At 42.2% G+C, this 24857-nt stretch overlaps 1 protein-coding gene across 2 annotated transcripts in view; it reads right to left on the bottom strand.

The window, feature by feature from the left end:
• HSPBP1 (HSPA (Hsp70) binding protein 1) overlaps positions 1 to 24857 on the bottom strand; it is a 201687-nt gene that overhangs the window by 160166 nt on the left and 16664 nt on the right. For both annotated transcript variants that reach the window (XM_078655044.1, XM_078655045.1), the window contains exon 4: positions 6142 to 6366. In XM_078655044.1, the coding sequence (XP_078511170.1) occupies positions 6142 to 6366 (225 nt within the window). The remainder of the gene's footprint in view (positions 1 to 6141; positions 6367 to 24857) is intronic.

Genomic DNA, 24857 nt, shown 5'->3' on the forward strand with positions numbered 1-24857 from the left:
AAACAGGTTGGAACTTGTGGAGTTCAAGAATAAGTCTCGCCGCCACATTCTGTATACTAACTTTTTCTAATATTGTTTTTGAAGTTTGACATAAAGTCCATTACAATAATTCAATTTGGTAAGAATTGGTAATGAAATTACAGCTTTTCTTGAATTAAGTGGAATGAACAGAACGTTCTTCCCGATAAATCTCATGGTATTAAAACTAGAAGAGATAACTGAACTGATAAGTTTATTAAAGTTTAATCTATCATCTATAAGTATTCCTAAATTTCTGACTTTTTGAACTGGAGTGGGGAGTGTTCTTAGCTCAGGTGGCCAACAAGGTGGACTCCAGAAATGTGGTCTATTACTGAAAAGTATGACCTCGGTTTTATCAGAGTTCAGCTTAAGGCAAGTTTTGTCCATCCAATTGCTGACAGCTCTCACACGGTCGTGAAACTGGTAAATAGTGGCATCTACATTATTAAAGGCTGACACAACGATCTGCGTATCGTCAGCATAAGAGGTGGGGGAGAATCCAAACGTTCTGGTCAGGGAGGCCAGTTCGGTGACATAAATATTGAAGAGCAATGGGCTCAGTGGTCTCTACCTCTTAAAAAAAAAGACTGAAGCAAAGCAAGAGCTTTGTTGGTTATGTCACGTTGTTTTAGACTATCAATAAGAGTGACATGATCAACCATGTCTATGGCTGCCGAAAGATCGCGAAGAATGAGAGCTGCTGAGCGTCAGCTGTCCAGGATGGTTCTTACCTCATTGGTGGTCTTTATTAGTGCCGTCTCTGTGTTATGCTCAGCCCTAAACCCAAAATGTGTAGGGTCCAGTAACTGATTTACCTGAATGAACTGTGTCAATTGTGTATTTATTAACTTTCTACTATTTATGCAGGGAATGGTAGCCTGGAAATGGGACAATAATTTGCAGGATTATCTGGGTCTAGATTAGGCAATTTAAGCAGTGACAAAGATGGAGGCCTTTTTCCACATATAGGGAAAGGTCCCAGTACTAAACATCCTGTTAAAGATGTTGGTTAGATATGAGGCAACAAGAACAGAGATCTGTTTAAGTATGGAAGGAGGGCTGGGGTCAAAGGGTGACCCTGATTTGGTGGAATTTATTAAGTTGAGGACTTCTGATACTGTGGTAAATGAGAATTGAAGGAGTAAAGATAGGGAGCTACTAACTGGAAGTTGGAATTCTTAGTAGAGATTTGAGCTATAGGAGTACTGACACTAAAGTCAACCGTTCTAAAAGAAGTGAATTGATTGTAGATTTGTCCAACTTTGTCACGAAAATAAGAGGCTATTTTTTCTCAGAAAGGCTGATTATTGTTGAATCAGTTAGTCTCTGGGGCTTTAGTAAGTTTATTTATAACCTGGAAGATTTCTCTTGTAGAATGCTTGGAGGCTTCAATTTGGTGGGTAAAAAAATATATATTTTTCATTAGTGATAACTGCCTTATACTTAGCAGGGGAGAGTTTAAACATTTCCTTGTCTGAGTAGTTGTGGTTGGATCTCCATTTCTTTTCAAGCCTTCTACAATATTGTTTTTCAAGGCAAAGTATTTCCGTAAACACAGGTGCAGCTTGTTTCGTTTTATTTTGGCCAATGTTTTTTTAGGAACAACCTTGGAAATAGTAGAGTTTAGCTAATCAGTATAGTTGGCTATAGCTTGATTTGGGTCCAGTAATAGAACGGGATCAACCTGAGAGCGATATAGCCGCATTACATCAAAGTTGGTTTTAGTCCAGAGATCATATGACCAGCAGCACCGTGAGTGGGATGATGTATTAATTGGGGGAGATTGAACACATTCATAATATCTAAGATAGCTTCAGTATCTTTATCTCTGCACAATCCAGATGAAAGTTGAAGTCTACTAATACTGTAAAATCGTTGTTGCAGCTCCCCCCCACCCAACCCCCTCGACCAGAGTATAGCTGGATTGTAGAGAGTCATGTCTTGGATATCTTGGACCAGGGGGTGATAAATAGGCAGGCCTCTGAATGAGTAGTTATTGGTTAACTCCAAGCTAAAGGAAAGAGTCTCACATTCTGGATTGGGCGTGGAGTCAGTTTTACACTTGAAGTCACTTTTGTAGTTTCTCCCTAAGCCTCTTCCTTTTTTGTGCAATCTGTCTACTCTGGGCATAGAGTATTTTACAGACGTTGCAGCTAAGAGATCAGGAATGCAGTGATTCTTTGCCCAAGTTTCTGTAATCAATATGACATCCAGATGATGACTTTCAATGAATTCAGCAAATTAGTGGGCATGTTTTACCAATGACCGTTTGTTAATTAGAGCGAGACGGAATTCATTGGAGATTTTTGAGAAGAGTGGAATTAGCAATAAGCAGTGTATTCTGGCCGGAGAAAGTATAGCCACAGTTGTTACACATAGGGTTTAAAAGATCCTGACTAGGATCAATTCGTAAGCAGCAGTGATCTGGTTTGTTCAGGGAGTGGAGGTCTTTACCTGACCAAGTAAACCTGGACTCCTTGCCTTGGCTATAAAGGCGCAGCATCTCCAGCCCTCGGCGCAATCTGGGCCTGCATGTCGCAGCATGCTATTTTATAGCTGGTGTCTGGTAAAGGGTAAAGCACTGATCTATAAACCCCAACCGGAAGTTCGGCTGCTCCCCTACACACAATCGGCAAGAATTGCCACAGCAGACTGGGGGAGCATAGACCGGTGTGCAGTACAGGTAAAAATAAAATTACATGCACAAGTACACAATCACTTAAAAACTATCAATTCAATTCTATTTTAGGCGTGAAATGCACCAAAGAAACTGCATGAATTAAACACAGGGAGTACTTAGCAAAGTAGCTTACCAAAAGACTAAGCCTCTGCGCTTCCGGCCCACGATGCTATTTTATAGCTGGTGTCTGGCAGAGCGTAGAGCGCTGACCTAACAACCCCGACTGGAAGTTCAGTAAGCGAAGGGGAGGGGCGGCTCACCTCCGCACAATCGGCAAGAACTGCTGCGGAGAACTGGGGGAGCAGAAACTGGGGGCAGTATAGGTAAAAATTAAATTACATGCACAAGTATATAATCACTTAAAAACTATCTTTAAAAATGGGCAATTAAATTCAATTTTAGGCATGAGGAGGAGGGCTGCTCTTTCCCCCCTGGTCGAGGAAGAGTATCATGTCGTCGGTAGCAGCGATCTCGGTGCTGTGGTTAGCTCGGAAGCCCGAATGGGAAGCGTCATGAAGGTTGTTGTGTTCTAGGTATTCGGTTAGCTGAAGGTTGATGGCTTTCTCCAAGACCTTGGCTGGGAAGGGGAGTAGCGAGATGGGTCGGTAATTCTTGTGTTGGCTGGGGTCGGCGGAGGTTTTTTTAAGGAGAGACATGACCTCCGTGTATTTTGATGTGGCGGGATGGTGGCTGTTGTAGAGGATCTCCATCAGAATTTTGCTGATTTCTTATGCTTGGTGATGTTGAACTTCCCAATCTTGGATGGTTTTTGGATTTATAGAAATGCAGTCACTGCAGGCCTTAAAAAGTCTTGGCTCGACCCCAGGCACACCTAACAAGGATATGTCACAGACAGTTGTTTGAGACAGTACATAAAGGGTTTAAAAACTGTCATTTTTGGCGGTGACATGCCCTTGCACACTGAATTTTTCACATAAAATATGAAGCAAATGTCTCTGAGAAACAAAAGGGAGATCTGTGTCCGCGTCTGGTGGCAAGGCAAGAAAGGAACTAATGTCCCTGAAAAGCGTATCCCGACCATCTTTGTCGATAAGAACAATGCTTCAAGGGGCTCCTTTTCCCCTTTTAGTGAAAAATACATTGAAAAAATTCCCCAGACTATCAACCAGTCTAACCACTTCGGGGACCCGCTGCCTTCGGCCATCTTCAAAGAGCATAAGATCGCTCACATCCCCATCTGGACCAGGATTGTTAACGCCTCCTTATCTCACCTATTCTAAAAAAACTCAACGCTGCCAAATCGGATCTCAATAACTTCCATCCCATCTCCAACATCTCCACCCTAGCAAAACTTCTTGAAAAATGTGTCCAATCCCAGCTCTGCGCTCACATTGAGAATTACCAACTCCTAGACCATCATCAGTCCGGTTTCCGGAGGGGTCACAGCACTGAATCGGCCCTCATAAACATTTTTGATGACATCCTGAAAATGCTTGACAAAAACGAATCCTGCCTCTTGAGCCTCCTTGACCTTTCCTCTGCATTCGATACGGTCAATCATGACATTCTCCTATCCATCCTACAAAACAGAATGGGTTTCTCGGACCGTGTGCTCCATTGGTTCTCATCCTTCCTTCTTCACAGATCTCAAAGATTCAAGACAAACCACTCTCTCTCTCAGCCCTCCACAGTACTAATTGGGTCCCCCAAGGATCCACCCTTTCTCCTATCCTCTTCAACCTTTCCTTGGAACCTCTTACTATCTTACTTAACTTCTATGAACATTCTCTTCCACATGTATGTCGATGACACACAACTCTATTTGAAAATTTCATCCCCGGATAACATCATATCACTAAATTCTATCCTCATGTCGACTCAAAATTGGTTAACGGAGAACCATCTCCTGCTGAACGCGTCCAAAACAGAATTCTTGCTCATCTCCCTGCCGAACCACACCCCCAATATCGATCTCTGGATGCCTCACCTCACGGCTTTCAACTGCATTCCGATCATCATAGAGTCAGCCAAATCGCTCGGAGTCACAGTGGACAAGCACCTGAGTATGAAGACTCATATCAGCAATGTCTGTAAGGGAGCGAACCACTTGATGAGGACACTCAGAAAGATCAAACCCTTCCTACCACAAAAGGATTTCAAGCAGGTGGTGCAAGCTCTTGTCTTACCAAGGTTAGTCTATGCCAGTGCAACTCTCTGTGGCCTTCCTAAATACGCCTTGGCTCCACTTAGGGCCTAGCTGAATTCTGCAGCAAGACTGATTACAGGCTCCAAACGTAACAAGCACATATCCCCAGTCCTTAAATATCTCGAATGGCTACCCTTTGAAGCACAAATCCAGCTAAAGATTGCAATCCTAACGCACAAAGCCCTTCATTACAATACTCCCACGTATCTAGCGCAAAAACTTGAATTATCCTGTGGGGTGAGGGCATCGAGAAGCGCCTCTACTCTCCTCCTGAAACCGATCATCCTTAGCAAAAAGAGACCTTGTCACCGAGCATTCTCTGGTGCTGCCCCTAAAATATGGAACTCTCTTCCTCCGGATGTACGCAGACTCTCCTCGATGGTGGCTTTCAAACTGGAAGCCAAAAGATTCTTAATGAGCAAATTCTTACCATAAGGGGCGGAGGCACACATAAGGCGGCTGGCTCTTGTTTTCTAGCTCCATGGCACAACTAACAGTCACGGATTGTCTCTTCTGCATAATATTATACTTATGCGTGTACCACTGTTTATTGTTTTAGCATTTGTTTTTCTTTTCCCACAATTGCTGTGTGTACCTCATTTTGTCCCCTCTTCCAACTTATTGTAAAGAGCTCTGATATCCTTCGGGATCTTGTTCGCGCTATATAAAACTTTATAAAGAAAATAAAGAAATAAAGAAATAAAATATATAATTCCTAATCATCATTTCCATTAGTGGAAAGGTGAGCAATCTGCAGCAAGAAATCTCTATGAGAACCCTGTCCAATAATGAGACTTTTGATAACAAATGTAAAATAAATAAAGAGACACCGTCAGTCAAATCATACCGTCTGAGGAAATTTAGGAAGCTGAGAGTGAAGGTGGAGAGTTCCAAAACTGAACAAATGACAGGCTGTTCATCACCTGAGCCAGAGCCAATGGTCACAGAGTAAGGACTAACACTACAAAGCACTGTAAAGAAGGGATTTTATTATTACTGTTTCATGTTAGCAACCTTTAGCCAAAGAAAATAATGGGGAACTTTTCATGTTAGTTGTAACTGTGACTTAGCCATGCGGAGATTCATTAAAGAACTTTGACGGAGAATACCACTGGGTGCACACCTCAGACTCAAAAGTGGACATACTATTGATTGCCATTGTTCATTTAAATTGGCTTCCAGGCTGAAGCACATGTATGAAAGAAAAATACAACGGTTGTGGGACATTTCACTAACTGACATGCAGGGCAATCTTAAAAAGAGTGATACTCACATGAAATGGCAAATAGAGCTTTTATTCGAACCGCCTCATTGCAATCCAAATCCAGCAGACGCAGGAGCCTCCCCAAGGCTCCCAGGGAGAGAACGTGCTCTTGAACAAATGTGACATTCTGGCTACAGGTCCCAATAAGGTGGGCTGTCTCACTACGCAAAACGGCCTCTGGACGATCAAGATAGTGTGTCACCAAGAAACGCATTCCATCCAGCTTACAGAAATCTGTCAATGAGCAATAACATCTTCTCTTACCACAAAATTATTTGTCCAAATTATCTTGCAGGGGATATTACGTTAATCACTTCAGTTATTTTTGCCAGTGAGTACTTTCTAAAGCAGACATACAGATTAACAGTTCATGGTTTCAACAAAATTAGCCTGTCACAAACATCTAACAACATGAAAAACAATGCACCTGAAACATACAAATCACACATAGCTGTATCTGAAAACAGATATTGTGCTGACACGGAGCTGAGATAGAAAGTGATCAGCATAAAAGAGGAGCGATGTGCACTCTCTGAGATCTGAACAATAGTTCAAAGAAAAGATTAATCTGCATGCATGGGAACGAGACAAGATGTTGATTACATACAAATTAATGAAACAAAAAGCGATGTGCAAACAGACGTTTCAGACAGGTGTTGCCTTGAGGGTGGAGTAAGACCAGCAGAAAGTGGTGGGCATAAATAAGAGATATGTGAAGTCCTGTAGATGCAGTAGAATGCGATAGGAAATGTTGTGCACTGAGAGGAGCAGACAGAAAGAGAGGCACATGGAGGGAGAGAGATAAACAGTAAGGAATTATAAGAATCGAGGGGAACGTGACAGAGGTGAAATGTATGGATGGCGGTGAAAAAACCTTCCCTACAAGTAATTATAATTGTCCAGCATTATAAATAACCATTTTCTTGTCCCTGTTTATGGTGTTGAAAAACGTCCTCATTTGCCATTCATCAAATGCATGGTAAGGATAAAATCAGTTATGCGAGTACTTCAAAAGAACATGCCTTTGTAATTTCTGAAAAGAGGGTACTAAGTTTTCTTATTTCCTTATGCCAGGGAAAGAGGTGAAAAATGTCCTAAATTTCTATTAAAAGCAAAGGGCTGTATGTGGCTGTATTACTAGACTACTCTAGTGTTTCATTGTTGAATTGTGTCGATAACTTTTCAGTATGCCTTTACTGGAGACTGTCATCATTGTTTTCTAGTGAAATGTCTAGAGGGTGTGGTACTGGATGCAAATTAGGTGCTTTCTTTGGTCTGGCTCTAGGTCACATTGGTCTGGCCAGCTTGTATGACCAGTTCTTCGGCGTTTTAAAGTACCGGGCTGCATTTTTGTGTGCAAGTGCATAGTGGAGCGTGATGCCCTTCAGGGATTATGACTGTTGCTTGTGGAAGAAGGAGAAAGTGTGAGAGTTTTGTGTCTGTGTAACCTGGTAATTTTAATTGTGTGATGTGAAAGCCAAAGGACATTGCCAATGAGTTGTTGTGAGTACAGGTTTTGTATTGGAGTCTGGTCAAAGGAGTTTTTAGCATAGATGACAGTGTTAAACTTTCTTTTTTTTTTTGTGTCTTCAATGCGTAGACTTGGGGATGATGAGAAAACCCAATGTGCCCGGGCTGTTGTATGACTGAGCCTCCGTGATTACCTGGCCTTCATGTATAAATGTAGGTATGGTGCATCTTGGAGTATGCAGGCAAGTAGTGGTAAATCCTCATGTCTACGGTATTACATATCCTTGACCATTGTGAAATGGTAGTAACAACCTAATTTCTGATTTCTTTGTTTGACATGATGTGTGGGGAGCGTCAGGACATAGGTAGGACATGTACTTTGTAAGTCCCGACAGTGAAATACATTTAGATGCAGTAGAATGCGATAGGAAATGTTGTGCACTGAGAGGAGCAAACAGAAAGAGAGGCACATGGAGGGAGAGAGATAAACAGTAAGGAATTAAAAGAATCGAGGGGAACGTGACAGAGGTGAAGTGTATGGATGGCGGTGAAAAAACCTCCCCTACAAGTAATTATAATTGTCCAGCATTATAAATAACCATTTTCTTGTCATTGCTTATGGTGTTGAAAAACGTCCTCATTTGCCATTCATCAAATGCATGGTAAGGGTAAAATCAGTTATGCGAGTACTTCAAAAGAACATGCCTTTGTAATTTCTGAAAAGAGGGTACTAAGTTTTCTTATTTCCTTATGTCAGGGAAAGAGGTGAAAAATGTCCTAAATTTCTATTAAAAGCAAAGGGCTGTATAGCGTCTTGTGTGTCTATTTGGCTTCTGCTAGAGCTGTGGCCAAGGTGATAGGCAGAGGTATTATGACTGTGCAGCAACAAGTTGGGGACTTACTTTTCAGAGACCTTCACCAATGTGTTGGATTACAGATGAATGAATGAAGGAACATTTCTAAAGCGCATGGTTACCCGGGGCATCCCAGCGCTATGGCGCCAATTATGCTGTGAGAAGATTAGGAAAAGAGAGTAACGTCCCTATCGTTGGGGAGGATCGTCTTGTCAGGTTGAGAACAAAAGATCCAATGGTGATCCAATAAAAATAGCCACAAAGTCCAGTATTGCCAGTATGTGCGGATCCAGGCAGATAGATCTGTATATGATGAATAGATCTAACTGTCATCCATATCTCAAGTGTCAACCCACAGCATGGAGATATTTGTGCAGAGTATAAGAAATGTAAAAAAGACCCAAATCGTGATATGATAGGCATGATCTGTGATATCCAAAAACAAAGTCCGTTCCGCCGCGACCGCAATGAGTCCTCCAGCAAGGCATGAAGGTTCCACTGTAAGGTCTTTTTTTTGTAAAAACCCTGCTCAACTTAACTCGCCGTTTTCACCAGCCGTTATCATCACGGTCTCTCTTGTCTTTTAATCATGCTCTAGGTTCTGGCACCTAGCACAATACTTTGCCGTATTGAATGCATACTACTTGTTCTTAACCGGCACTATGTTGTTAGGATGTGTTTTTAGATTATTTGATCTTCTTACTGTTTTCTCCTTTGTTCCCCATTGCCTCTATTATTTGACTGACAAATCTTTCTCAGGCATGTAATACTATGGCCTGATGATGATCCCAGTATTTTTCTTACGGGATTGAAACGTCGTTGACTCATTGTACACCGCAAACACAACTCAATTTGCTATTTATGTGTAACTATGTCGCTGTTCATTTTTGCTTGTTTTATCTCTTGTATAGCATTCAAGCTCTTTATCCTGCCTGAGCCTGAGTCTTTATTTTTGCATTATATGTATTGTGTTGGACGCAGGATTGTGTCCCACTTTATTTCATTTTTTTTTTTTTTGTCCTCATCTTCGCCCTTGGTGACCAACTAGTAGCGAGTTGAGATGACTTTACTGTCTCAGATAAACTGGAAGGAGCTCCGAGAAACGTCGCCCTGATTGCCCCACAGTAAATAGTGTCATAATCCAACAGGACTACTTTTAGAACACCCGTCTGGGACACATACTGCGTTCATATACTCAGATCGTGTATTGCCTTCGATATATTGAGTATAGTCAATTGGAAAAGAGGGATTCCAAGCAGCGTAATCATTGGACCTTGGGAAAAAAAAACCAAAAAAAAAAAACCCCAAGATCAAACCAAATCCATTACCAATTTAGTAGTCTCCAAAAATTTCTCTTATTTTGATTTCCAGATCTTAAAAGATCCATCTTTGATGTTTGTAATACTGACCTTCGCCAGTCAAGCAAGGTTGGAGGCGAAGAGTCTTTCCATTTCTTACATAACTCCCTCCTTGCCAACAATATACAAAAAAAGAGTAGATTTCTTGCTGGACCATGAATCTCTGGAGAAATACCAAAAATAACTAAAGCAGGACATAAGGTTAGTTGGGATCCCAAGGAAGAGGATACTAAGGTAGAGACAGAGTTCCAAAATGGTATTAGAAGTGGGCACTCCAAGAACATATGTAAATCCGAAGCCTCTGCCAAGCCGCATTTAGGGCATGGGACCGGTAAATTGCCTACAAACTTTGACAGACGTTGAGGCGAATAGTAGGCCCTATGTACTGTAAACAGGTGGTTTCGACGTAACCAAGATGGTTTTACAATGTTCCACATGATTTTAAAAGATTCGTACCACACATTCTCCAGGCTGATATCAGTCATATGAGTAGACCACAGCTGACCTGGCAATAGAAACTCACCCTCTGTTTCATCTAGTAACAGGTTATACCAAAATGAGACTTCTTTCTTGAATGGGGGTCTATCTGTCAATAATGACACCAAAGTGCTATCCCCTCCTAGCTGAAAACTGCCTTTAACCAAGGGGCGTGCATTCGCCCAACTCTGCATTTGAAGGTATTTAAACCTGGAGAGCCTAGGCCCCACTTTTAGTTTCAATACCTCCCACGGCAGCAAACTGCCCTCAACAAAGATGTCCCCCCAAAATGCCATGCCTGACTCACGTAGCGGTGTTGCAAGACTATCTAAAAGCCAACTCGGAGAGCCAGGAGAGTTCCATAATGGAGCCTTACCAGAGTAATAATCAATTCTAATGGTACTCCTAATTTTGGCCCATATTCTACATGAATCTCTAAGTACCTTTAGTTTTATTTTCTTAAAAAACTTAGGATCCCCAAATTTAAACAAAAATTCATGGTCAGCCACTTTTTCTCCTCTAAGTAATGCAGCGAACATGTGTCCACAAGCCAAGTTTATTGGGGATTTTAGCAAAATCCTAATACGAGACATTTGAAACGCCCACCCATAGAGTTGTAGTTCCGGAGCTGCCAACCCTCCCTTCTCTCTACGTCTCCTGATCTTCTTCCAAGCGATTCTTGGGTTACGGTTATTCCAAATAAAAGAGCGTATATCGCTTTGGAGCTTAGCTATCATTGCGGGGTTAAAAAAAAGAGGGATGGTATTAAATAAGAATGTGATCTTAGGTAAAATCATCATTTTGACTAGATTGGATCTGCCCAGTAAAGATAGCGGAAGTGTAGACCATGTTTTCATTTGTCTGCGACATTCCTTAGCAATAAGCGAGAAATTTGCTGGAACTATCTCGTCTATATTTTTATATATATTTAAACCTAAATATCGAAGGACTGAACTTATCTGAGCTCCTGCCACAGGCACAGAATCATTCCAAACCATGATGTCAATCTTGGCTTCGTTAACTTCATAGCCTGATACTTCTCCAAATTCTTTAGCCAATGTGATTACTGCTGGAAATGCCGATCGTAACTCTGATGTATAAATAAGAAGGTCGTCCGCATATAGGGCGACCTTACTCTCCCAACCCTTGAACTCAAAAGACTTGATGTTACTATTATCTCGGATCTTTTGAGCAAAAGGCTCTATATAAAGATCAAATAAGAGGGGGGAGAGGGGGCATCCTTGGCGGGTACCCCTAGTGATATTAAATGGGTCCGATAATTCGCCGTTGACAACTATTGATGCTGATGGATTCTTATACAGAAGTTTAATTGTACTTCTAAATTTGTTGCCCAAGTTACATTTTTCCAGGACCTCCGATAGATAAACTCAATTAACTCTATCGAAGGCCTTGGTGGCATCCAAGGTCATTACGGCTAAAGGAAGTGATGTCACCGTCGCCATATCAATGGCACCTATTAGATCATAGGTCAATTCATACAGCTGACGCCCCCTTACAAATCCCTTTTGGTCTGCATGCAAGATGTTTGTTGCCACTGCCCCCAACCTATTTGCTAATACAGAAGTAAAAATGTTATAATCTGTGTTTAGGATGGAAATTGGTCTATAAGACCCACAGTTTAATGCTGATTTTCCAGGTTTTAAAATCAACGTAATTGATGCATTATCCCATGATTTTGGCGGGGGCATCCCTTCAAGGAAGATCTTATTAAAGAGCTCAGTCAAAAATGGGATAATAGTTGGAGTCAAAGCTTTATATATTTCAGACGGCAACCCATCCGGGCCCGATGCCCTGCCTTTTTTGCTATTGGAAAAGCTGTCTTGACTTCTTCTTGGGAGATCGGCTCATCCAGTTTATTACTTTATTCTAATGTCAAAGCTGGAAGACGGACTCCCGCCAGCCACTCTTTAACCTGCTTTGGCTCTATATTATTGTCCTCGAAATAGATAGTGCTAAAGAAATCACGGAACGTTCTCCTAATATCTACATCTGTAGAGAGTGTACTACCTCCAATCATAATAGAGTTGATATTATTACGCACTAAATCTGTTTTAGTTTTCCATGCCAGCAATTTACTGGCACCTTTGCCATATTCAAAGTGTGCCAGTTTACTAGCTTCCCATCTCTCTTGTACCCTTGCATTTAAAATCGAGCTTAGCTCCCCTTTCAAAATGGTCACTTTATTTTGCTTCTCCTGAGCCATTGGAGCACTGGCATCAGAATACCTAGATATGTCTTCTTGAAGATTTGCTAACTCTGATTCCAATGAGGTCACTGTCTCTCTATAAGTTTTATTCTTGTATGATGCTTTGTTCTTTATCTGGCCCCTTAGAAACGCCTTAAGTGTGTCCCATATAACACCTGGAGAGGCAGACCCCATATTATCGTCCAAAAAAAGCTGAACCTCTACATTAAGGGCATCAATAATATTAATTGATGACAATAACGATCGATCAAAGGACCAGTTATTTAATTGTTTTTTTGGAAACCCTTCCAAGTCTAAAAGAATAGCCTTGTGATCTGAAAGATGAAATGGTAAATGGGATACCGCTTTAACCAGGTGAACCAAAGAGTGACTTATCAGGATGAAATCAATACGAGATTGATGATGAAACCTATAATTTCGAAATGTAACTCCTTTTTGTTGTCCATGTACTGTTCTCCAGATGTCATTATATCCCAGTTGCTTCATATTATCTTGTAGGTAAGTCCTAGTTTTAGACAAAACTTTAGCTCTATTCGATGGTAATTTATCCACTAAAGGATCTAGAACTATGTTAAAATCCCCCGCTAGGATAACTGGGTCGGGAAACATAATTAAATGTGAAAATAGGGCCTTCAATGCGGATGGATCATCCTGATTAGGACCATAGTATCCTGCTATTGTTATAGAAGCACCATATATTATGGCTGACACTATTGCCCATCGCCCACCTGGATCTGCAATATTCGAAAGCAGCCTAGCTTTTATAGACTTTCTAAATAGAACTGCCACGCCGCCTCTAGTGTGGGTTGCTTGTGACGTCGTTATACAAGCGTCAATCCATCTGTTTCTCTTGACCAATATCTGAATTTCAGGAGCGGTCAAATGTGTCTCCTGGAGTACTATTATTTGCGCACTTGAATCTCGAAGATATTGCAGGATGTTATTTTTCCTAGGGCTAGTGCGCAACCCATTGGTATTCCAGGAGAGGATGGACAGTTTACTCATAGATGTAATGTTTCCAATTTTTCATATTTTCTGCACCCACAAACCAGAAAAAAAGAGCTCTAAGATCCATATGCCCATGCCAGAAGAATTCTAACTGAGACATGTCTTAACCAAATTACCCACAAAAACTAACCTACAGCGAAAAAGAGGACTTTTTTTTTGGTTTTCCCCCTGCAACCCCCCCCAGTGCCCCTGTCTAACCCATCTCCCCCCTGGAAAACCCTTGTTTTATCTATCTGGAAAACCAGAAGATAGCACTCTGTTATGGACTCCCTTCCTGTTTTATGGTCGGAAAAATAAAGGCAAGGAGAATGTTGCTAACGAGAATTGGGAAGAATTAAAAGAAATCTACGTGTAGGTCACCCTTTTTATATGTTTTATGTGTTTTATTAATTCCCTTTTTTTTATGTGCTTTAAATACTTTCTCTTTACTTTCTGATCAGCTATAGTTCCATTTTCTTCTTCCTTTCTTCCCCATTCTCTTCTCCATTCTCTTTAAACACTAAACAATTAGCTTGGTTATCCCTGAAGAACTACTCTATTTGCCTACTCCTTTTTCTTTACCTATATTGAGCAATAGTTCGTCTGCTGCCTGGACTGATCTTATGTTATGCATGGTGTTATTATACATAATTCTCAGTGCAGCGGGAAAAACCAATTGAGCGACTGCACCATAGCTTCTGAAGGCCTCAAGCCTCTTTCCAAACTCCCATTGTCTGTCTAGTGTGGCCCTGGACAAATCCGATCTCACTTGAAAATTGAACCCCTTTGCACTCACAGTTTTTTGCTTTAATGCTAGGTTAAGAATAGTTTCTTTGAGGGAGTACATGAGGAAGTTGACCAAAACCTTTCTGGGCTTGGTTCTTTGAGGATTCTTCTTAAAAGGCTCTCTGTGTATGCGCTGAATGTCTAGCGCTAGTTCTTCTTCCGATTGATCTAGTCTTAGCGCCTCCTTCAGCAGTGATATGACATACTGCTTGATGTCTGAGCCTTCCTTGTCTTCAGGAATATTCATTAAACGAAGATTATTCCTACGTACATTGTTCTCAAGCGTCTCCATCCGCTCTGATAAAATTTGATCTTCCTTCCTAAGAGTGACGATATTTGACTTAGCCACGTCCAGGTGTAGCGACAAACCTGTCACCCTGTCTTCTAGGGCTTCTGTTCTCATTGATAGATCACTTAGTTTTTTGTTTAGGCTTTCACAAAAACATCTAATATCTGCTTGATTAGCTGCAGAGGTTTCAAATCCTTTTTTTATATCTATCGATAGAGAGGAAAACATCTCTTGAAAAGAAGCCTGCAAGGTGGTAATCACATCTACATTTGTATTAGTAGACTGGCTAACATCAATCAGTGAGGGTAAACTATCTGATGTAATAGCCACGGCCCCCTGTGTAGACCCCTGTTGACAATCCAAGTGTGCTAAAGGTGGGGCCAAAGGGGGTGCCAAGACCAAAGTCAGTGGGGGATGTCCTGATGTACCGGCAATTGGATCATCTCCCTCGCTAACTCCCAGGCTCGCGGGCATATCTATCTCCCCTGTCCCCCCTGTTGCCATCTCTACCAGGGAGTCTGCCCTATCCAGTAGATCTTTAGAACTCATCCGTCTCTCAAGTCCGGTGTTTTCTGCAGGTAACTTTTCAAGTCTGTCTGATAATAGCACTACTCGCGGCAAAGCCTTGAAATATGCCCCCAGTGATGGAGTTATTTTAGATATTGAGGTAGCACTTTGAGTTTTAGACCCTTTGGTCCCTTTATGTGGTTTACGCGTATAAACGCGCTTTGCTTTAACCTGCCCCGTCAGGAAAGAGGAGGGCTTTTTTTTAATACTACAGAAGCGGTCACTACTTGAGATATCGCCTGTCTCAGGCACCACTGATTTAGCTGATTTAGCCGCAAGTTCACACTCATCGCCAGACCCACTTACACCATTTACGTCATTTACTGCAGATGAACATATGCCCGCATCAGGTAAGATTGTGACTCGAGGTCCAGCTCTCTTGCTCTTACTTTTATTGCCTTTATTCACCCCCTCCTTACCGACCTTAGACTTGCAGCTTCTCAGGTTATATGCTGTCTCGGACGTATTACCGGCTCCCCCACTATTATCGCCGCTGTCACTGTCTCCTTGCTCTCGAAACAGCGTTGCCTCTCCTACCTTCTGGGTCACATCAGGAAACACGTCTGTCTCCGCCTCTGCAATAGCTACCGTCTCTCGGCGTCCAGGAAGTAAGCCACGGATGCGGCGCCCACGTCGGAGCTCCAGGGCGGCCAGGCTCCACACTAGACCACCAGACAATGTCAGAATACGCCCACGGCGCACAGCGTCCTCCTCTTCACCACAATCAAGCCTGACCGTACGAGCCTTCTCCTCCACGGCGAAATTCGCGGGAAAACACGCCTTCTCCCACCCCATCAGGTAGTTCACAAAGGATGCAGGTACGAAAGAGCACCAAATTTTACCATTTCCAATTCCGTTAATAATCGTCTAGAATCAAATGTTCCGCTTCCCAAGCTGATTTGACTGAAAACCGCATCGCGATCCGACCAAATTTAGCGGTTACACAAAAAAAAAACGGGAGCGCATAAGCAGAGAGCTGCAGCGGCTCAAGCGGCCACCGCCATGTTTTCCCGTCCCACTTTATTTCAGTCTCAAATTGAAACATTATTAAATAACCCTGTCTGGCTGGACAGCCTCATTATAGTACTGATTCAGAGTCTATATTCATTCCTTCTCCTATGTATTCTCCGTGTCAGGGACAACTGTGTTTGTAACTTACCAATACCCAAGGTCCCGACTATTACAATTGGGTTCCCTTGTTCCTATAAATATGTAGACTATAAGATTATGAAGCACGGTAGTAAGCTGATGTTTGAATGGGACAAGTCTGGGCACAGAGAAAAAAAGACTATCCTATGCATCCTAGTTACTTTAGAAAGAGATAGGACTATCTCCAAGGGCATTGGACATAGAAATGAGACTGTGTTGTTTGAGGGTATACTGTGCCCTGAAGTTGTGGGAAGTTGAAACATTGCATGCCTGGAATTTGTCCATTTGCAAAGTGTAACTAGGATATTCAGTTAAAATATTGGTAGGGTTATTTAGCATTCGTGTAATTTTGAGGTGCATCGAATGTCTGACAAAATATCGAACGACAAAATATCGAAATACAAAAATATCGGAGCAATAATATCTATGTCAACAATATCGACATCCTATCTACAACAAGGTAAGTACAAAAATATCGCGAAAAAAATATCAATGTCAAAAATATAGTTTAAAAAAAATATCGCTTTTTTAAATTAAAAAAATATGTAAAATTAATTAAAAACTACTTAAAAATATAATAAACATAGTAAAACATATTTATATTATTTAAAATTAATAAGTAATATACATAATTTAATAAAACAATAATTACACATACATATAATATATAATATACTTAATCCGTTTTAATGTATATTGTAATAACTTATAAATAATTAAAAATATTATAATTCATCTATACACAAAATAATAACATAAAAATTAAATATTATGCAAAACAAATTAAATGTACTTTTAATATTTTTTAAATTAATTATATACTACATTGACTAAAACAATACAAAAAATATTAAGTAACAGAGGGAATAAAATACTATTCCCACTCCAGAGAGTGCAACAGTAGGGAACGTGTTGGATAGCGTAGGGGTAAAAATTACTATTCCAACTCCATAGAGTGCAACAGTAGGGAAAGTGTTGGTTAGCGTAGAGGTAAAAATTACTATCCCAACTCCAGAGAGTGCAACAGTAGGGAAAGTGTTGGATAGCGTAGGGGTAAAAATTAGTATTCCCACTCCAGAGAGTGCAACAGTAGCCTAGGGGTAAAAATTACTATTCCAACTCCAGAGAGTGCAACAGGAGGGAAAGTGTTGGATAGCGTAGGGGTAAAAATTACTATTCCCACTCCAGGGAGTGCAACAGTAGGGAAAGTGCTGGATAGCGTAGGGGTAAAAATTACTATTCCAATCCAGAGAGTGCAACAGTAGGGAAAGTGTTGGATAGCATAGGGGTAAAAATTACTATTCCCACTCCAGAGAGTGCAACAGTAGGGAAAGTTTTGGATAGCATTAATTTATAAAGCTGAGCTCGAATGCACGCTACTTAAAACCACTATACCTAACAGTGAATGCGGTATATTTACAATAAAAATAGAACCGACAAATGTGATTACTGGTCTATTAATATATCGACCCCCGGGCACTGCAGCATCTTTCTGCAGCCATCTCATTGAGTCGGCAACCCAGTTAGCAGTCAGACATAAAAACCTAATTATCTTGGGCGATCTTAATCTTCATTTTGAAGATATTAACTCGAATGAGGCACAAATGGTAGCTGCCGCACTAAACGCTGTGGATATAAAACTTCTCTCCACAGCACCCACACACCAGCAAGGTCATCTCCTGGACCCCATTTTTGCAAACTGGGAAGGCATTAAGACCTCACCACCAATCCCACTAATCTGGTCTGACCACAGTATTGTGCCATTCGAGATAGAAAAAAAAAACATAGGTACTATATTCATAAAGCACACCCCTCTGAAACGTCGGAACTGGAAAAATGTCACTTCTGAACTTTTTAACAGCATTTTAATAGAGCACCCTTTAACAATAGGTAGCACCGTGCAGGAGGTTTGGGATAACTATGAATTATGGATAACTGAAGCCTTAGATAAGATAGCTCCCTGGACAGTCAAACCCCCAGCAAGACAATCCAAAACCGCTCCATGGTTTACGGAGAATCTTAGATTAGCAAAGGCTCAATGTAAATCTATGGAGCGGAGGTGGAGAAAAAGCTACGCACCTGATCTTAAAGCAAGCTATAAAATTGAGTTGGTTAGAACGGAGAAAAGTACCCATTATAAAAATAGAATAGAGTTAGCAGACAATCCCATGAGAGAGCTGTTTAGTATCTACAAAGAACTCACAATCCCTTCACGATTAGACGCTCAAGACACATACTCGATGGAGATATGTGAACAAATTGCTGATTTCTTTGTAGAGAAGGTGGATAAAATACATGCCACTTTTGTAAACAACACAACTCCCTTAAATACCAACTTGGATATAAGCCTTATCCAAACTCACAAATCCCTATTTACTGGTTTTCAAACACCGGGCAAACAAGATTTGCTGGAAATCATAACTGGCATACAATCCGGCTCCTTCACGACGCATGTCCACCCGATCGGTGTAAGGGAGTTATGGAAAACACATTAATCGATCACATCAGTCAAATGATCACACTATCCTTTGAGGATTGTTATGTTCCAGAAGCATGGAAAACTGCTCAAGTCATGCCACTAAAGAAAAAGCCCAACATTCACATATCTCAATTCCAAAATCTTCGACCAATTTCCCTTCTCCCATTCTGTGCTAAAATCATAGAAAAAAATTGCCAATAAACAGCTTATGGAGCATTTGGAGAAAGAGGCTCTTCTCCATCCTTCTCAGTCAGGATTTAGATCAGGCTACTCGACTGAGTCAGCAGTTCTATATTCGACTGAATGCATCCGGCAGATAGTGGACGAGGGCGAGACAGCGGCGTTAGTCCTATTGGACCTTAGTGCAGCATTTGACACCGTGCTGCACTCAAAGCTGCTGTCTCGTCTCTCGGACATGGGAGTAAGGGGCCCAGCGTTGGCTTGGCTACGCTCCTTCCTGACCGACAGAAGTTTCCAGCTACACTGCCCACCCTTTAGATCATCTCCTCGGACGATGAGCCATGGGGTTCCACAGGGCTCAAGCTTAAGCCCCACTTTATTTAACATCTATATGGAACCCCTGGCACGCATTGTAGAGGTTTTCAGGGTGGGCATTGTAAGCTATGCTGACGACACCCAGCTGGTGTTCAAGTTAACGCCAGACAGAAGAGAATATGCCACCAATTTCTCAGAATGTATGTCAGCAGTAGCGGCCTGGATGAACAACAACCGCCTTCGTCTGAATGGCGATAAGACCGAACTACTGGTGGTCGGGAGAGATACGTCTGCGTGGTCTCATGCCAAGTGAACTGGGGAATTTGCCCACCCCGGTAGAGGCGGTCAGAAACCTAGGCGTTATGCTGGACTCAGACCTCTCTGGTAAGACCCAAGTCAACAAAGTAACGGGAAGATGCTTTGGCATCTTAAAAGTTCTCCGAAAGGTGTTGGATCTTATTCCTACTGAAGCCAGGAAGACCATAGTCCATGCACTGGTGACACCCCATTTAGACTACGGGAATGCCCTCCTGATTGGGCTCAGTCAGAAGGGCTTACATCAACTACAATGCGTGCAGAATGCTGCCGCAGGACTGGTGTTAGGACTCCCAAGAAGAACTTCTGCTAGAGCGGCCCTATCCAGACTCCACTGGCTTCCAGTTAAGGAGAGGATTAAATTTAAGACCCTTTGCTATGCCCATCGCATTGCTCAGGACAAAGGTCCTGAGTATTTAAAAAAATCTCCTTACTATACATCGTCCGATTAGGAATCTAAGGTCATCTGGCACAATGCTTTTCAAACTCCCCCGCATCATTAGAGCTAAAAGGGGAGGAAAATCCTTCAGATACTTAGCCTCGAAACACTGGAATGCACTCCCGCTCCAATTGCGGATGGAGCCTTCCGAATTGAGATTTAAGACAAAATTGAAAACCTACCTGTTCCCAAATGTATAACCCTTTCCAAACCTCTATTACCACAGCTCCTCTGGAAATCTGTATTGTATTAGCAGTCAGCGCGGGGATACACAGTTTTGTGCAGCCAGGCGCTTTATAAATGTTTATTATTATTATTATTATTATAGCGTAGAAGTAAAAATAATATACTTATAAATAAATTAATATTTACAAAAATATTTATTAAATTAATCTATACTAATTACAAATACCAATAAATAATTATAAAAAATTACCAATTAATAATTAATATCCCAAAAATGAATTATCAATACCCAACTATAATTGTAATAACTACTTAATTACAAATCAATTACTTTACACACTATTCCCCTATTAACACACAACAAACGCCAATAATAAAATACACTTAACATAATTATCAATTAATTAAAATTAATTACCAACTAATAAAAATTAATAATTAATTACCAATATAATTAGCAAAAACAATTAATGAAAATAAACTAATACTTACATTTAAATTACTTCCCACCCCATTCCCCTATAACCCCATGACCCGCTACATAACATAATTATCAATTAATCAATTAATTAAAATAAATTACCAATTAATAAAAATTATCACTTAATTAAAATTAATTTATAATGCCTAAAAAAATTATAATTAATTTAATATAATTAAATTACTTCCCTCTCTATTCCCCTATAAACCCACAACCCACTACAGAACATAATGATCAATTAATCAATTAATTAAAATGAATTACCAAATAATAACAATTAATTAACACTTAATTAAAATTAATTTATAATTCCTAAAAAATGAATAAATAATTTAGTATAATTAGATTACTTCCCACCCTATTCCCCTATTAACCCACAACCCGCTACGGTACTAAAATACAAAATATACTTAAAGCACATTAAAAAAAAAATACATAATACATTATATAAATAAAAATCATATAAAAATCGATATTAGTAACATCGATATTACTAACATCGATATTAACAAAATCGATATTACTTACCTCCGAAATTCTGTCCCTTCGATAAAAAAAAAAAAAAAAAAAAAAAAAAAAAAAAAAAAAAAATCGATATTACTTACCTTCTATATTCTGTCTCTTTGATAGTAAAACATCCATATTATGGTAGGTCGATATTAAACCCCCCTCCACCCCCCCAAAAAAACAACGATATTTTGTGCATCAGTTAAGAAACTGAAATGTTTCCTACTAGAAGTGAGGTTTATTAGGTTAGGTAGCAGTTAGGTTGTTGTTTATTGCGTATTAATATGACCCATTTAGATCTTAATGGTAATGTATGTGTTCCGCGAGTAAATTGCTGTGTCAGTTGAATTATGTTGGTTGAAAATTGCAGTTTATGGTAATGGTTGTTGTGAGCTGAATGGTTAAAGTGCAAGAGAAAGGTTGGGAACCTTACATTATTCACCTGTAGGTTGTTTTGGGAGTACTGTGTGAGCATTTACTATTGACTACATATGTAATGTAAATTTAATTTCTAAAACGTGTGTGATTACCCGTGGGTGTCTTGGCGCTAAGAATCAGAAAGATCAACTGAGACAAACAGCCAGGAGCGTGACCCACTAAAAAGAGAGAGACAGAGGGAGGAGCCTAGCTCGCGACCGAGATGGCCGCGCTTTAGCTCGGCTCCGTTCGCCCGCCTGTGTTTTCTCAATTATCCTGCTGTAATCCTGCCCCGGGAAGCCCTGTTTGCTGTGTGGTAGTGTTGCGACGCCTTGCAGGCACTTACCTCTTGTTCCGGTTATCCTGGCTGCTGTGGAACCGGTGCAGTGCCCCGGATCGTTTTTGGGAGTCGGAGGCGGACTGGCCTGGATCTTCTTGCCGGCTCCCGGGCCGGACGGAGCCTGCGGATCTACCCTCCGGGGCGCGGAGGAGGTGGTCGGAAGGCCGTTGTTCGTGTGGGCCGGAGGTCCTTCCTGGCCGATTCCCGTGGGGAGGAGGCCTGTGGTGGAAGCGCTGCCTTCCGTGGTCGGAGCTCCTCGTGTGTCCGGCTTGCTCTCCCTTTGTTCTCCGGTCCGGCCATTTTGATTTTGCCGCCCGGGCTCGGAGAACGGGACCGGCGGCATTGGGTGGCCGGCAAGTCCCCCTCTTCTGGTGGCCCCCCTTCCTGCCCGGGGTGTTCTGTTGCCGGTCGGCGGGACTGTGTTTGCTTTGCTGCCGCCCCGGTGGAGTTTTTCAGCCGCGCTGCCTTGTCGGACTCTCAAGATGGCGACCGGCCCCGGGTATCCTGACCGGGCCTGGGCGGGCGCTGGAGGCCCGCCGCGTGGCCCGGGTGCCGGCTACTGTAAAGGTTTTCCTACACTTAAGGAGGTCCTGGACGCCCTGCTCTCCTGGCGGCTCTGTGTGACCGCGCCTGTCCTAGCTTCGGAGATGGTTCCTCGCGGCGGGCCTCCGGGGCCCCCATGGCCGGATGTGACTGTGCCGCCGCGGGGTGCGGCTGGAATTATCCTGGCGGAATTGGCCCCGGCTACGACCGCGTCTGCTGCTGTATGGAACTTGATGGAGCCTCCTCCTCCTGCGCTACCTTCTTTTTCTCAAACCCGGGAGCTGGATTTTGCTTGGCCAGGCCTTCATGACTCTCCCGCTTCCTTTCTGCCGCTGCTGCCCGGCGATGCCTCCTGCGCTGGCCCAGATGGGTCAGTTTTTCTGGACATATCCTTGGACTTGTGCCTGCATCGTTTGTTACACTTCGTGACTTTCCTGGATCTTCCGTGTGCCACTCCACGTGCCTTTACCGGACTGCCGTTGGATCCTTCTGCTGTCTTTCTCCTGTTCTTCGTGGCCTGGTCCTCGCTGGCCCGGACCGTTTCCCCTTTGGACAAACAAGGACAGGGCTGATGTATACTGGCATCTGTGCGGTAGTCTTGCACTGATTTGGATGGTCAACCTGTCCCGGTATGGTTCTGTGTGACTGAATGGTACTCCTGGACTTTAACCCGATGTTCTTTGACTTCCCCGGGACTTGTCTCCTCGACTCAGGCGGGTGGCTGGGTGCTTTTACTCCTGTCTCCCGGCCCTCCCCCGTGTATGTCTGTGTGTGTTTCCCATCCCTCGTTTCCTTCTCTTCCCTTCCCAATTTTGTCTTTGGCTTCCGACTTCACTTTGCTCCGCTATATTTCGGGTTCTAATTAGGGCGACAGGCACGCTGCGGGGGGGTAGGCCGTAGCCTTCTGCAGGGGTGCAGGGTGGGCTTTAGGGGTGGGTCTGTCTATATTGGGGGGTCTTTTTCCTCCCTTATTTCCGTTTTTTCTGTTCTATGGCTCTTGTGTGTACACTTTTTTCGGGACTCCGTCTTTCCCTGTGTCCCCCTGGGGAGTTTCTGTTACTTTTGTATTCCGGTGTGTGTCTGATTGTGGCTCGTTGATAATTCGGTTTCAACTTTTTGCTACGTCGCTCGCCGGATTCTCTTATCCTGCTTTAACTCCGGGGGGTGTGTGGTTTGATGGGAGTCCCTTCTTTCGTTTCCTTTTTCCCTCTTCCCCCTTTTTCCTCATTATTGAGGGTCCCTTTATTTTTGTTGGGGTGCGTATCGTATTGTCTTTTATTGTTTGGGCCTTTTTGATTGTGTCTCCTCAATTTGGGTGGGGGCGGCGACGGGTAGGCGCGGTTTGATTGATGCCATTGTCGTTTCTTTATATTCCGACCATGTTTATACTCTTTGATAGCTACGTTTGTGTGGCCTCTTTTCTCATTCTGTGATCATAAGATGGCGGCTTGCCGCGGCCCCTCCCTGGTTGTTTTTTGCACGGCCCATTGTTCTTCTGTTTCCCCGCCCCGCATTAGAAAATTAACCTTTTATTGTCCTGTTCTTGCTGATTGCTTGATCCCTTTTGTTGTTTCTCCTGTGTTCTTGGTGACATATCCTGTAGAGAATTTGTTTTTCGTTTACTACGTTATCTACCATGTGGTGGCCAGCCCTCGTGGGTTGTAGGCCCGTATTTGTGAGCTTTCTTTGTACAATAAAGGTTTTCAAAAAAAAAAAAAGAGAGAGACAGAGGAAACAACCAAGATTTCAGCTGTTTCCGAAAGATAAGCAGATTTGGTTTTGTTTTTTTAGGTGCAGTGGCATTTTGTTTCACAACTGACAGGTGGAATACACAAAGCTGGGGCCTCCCCAAGAGGCTTTGTATATCCTAGGGGCCAGAACCGAGTATGATGCAGCAGATCTAAGATTTCTATAAGGTAGGTGCCACCTCATTTTTCTTTTGAGACCATTAGGTCTGGTGCCATACAGTGGTTTGTGAGCTAGACAGAGTGCTTTAAAAGCCACTCTTTTCTTCACAGGGAGCCAGTGAAGCTCCTTTACGGGTACTTGACAATGACATGTATTTGAGAGGCTTCATTAAGACATGAGCAGCTGCATTCTGCATTGTTTGACACTTTCTGAAAGCCAATTGTGCATTGCCAATATACAGAGCATTGCAATAATCAATCCTGGAAAGCACAAGGATGACAACTACAGTGTTTTGGAGCATGAAGGGAACAAAGGGCAGCACCTTCCTCAGAGACCTAATTCGAAAAAGGTCACCACTTTGTTTATATGCCCCCTAAAAGGAATGATCAGCATCAGAAATTACACCAAGGTTTCTCGCTTTGGCCACAGGATCTGGAATGGAACCTAGTCT

This window comes from Lissotriton helveticus, chromosome 7 (genome assembly GCF_964261635.1).
Source record: "Lissotriton helveticus chromosome 7, aLisHel1.1, whole genome shotgun sequence".
Taxonomy (NCBI): domain Eukaryota; kingdom Metazoa; phylum Chordata; class Amphibia; order Caudata; family Salamandridae; genus Lissotriton; species Lissotriton helveticus.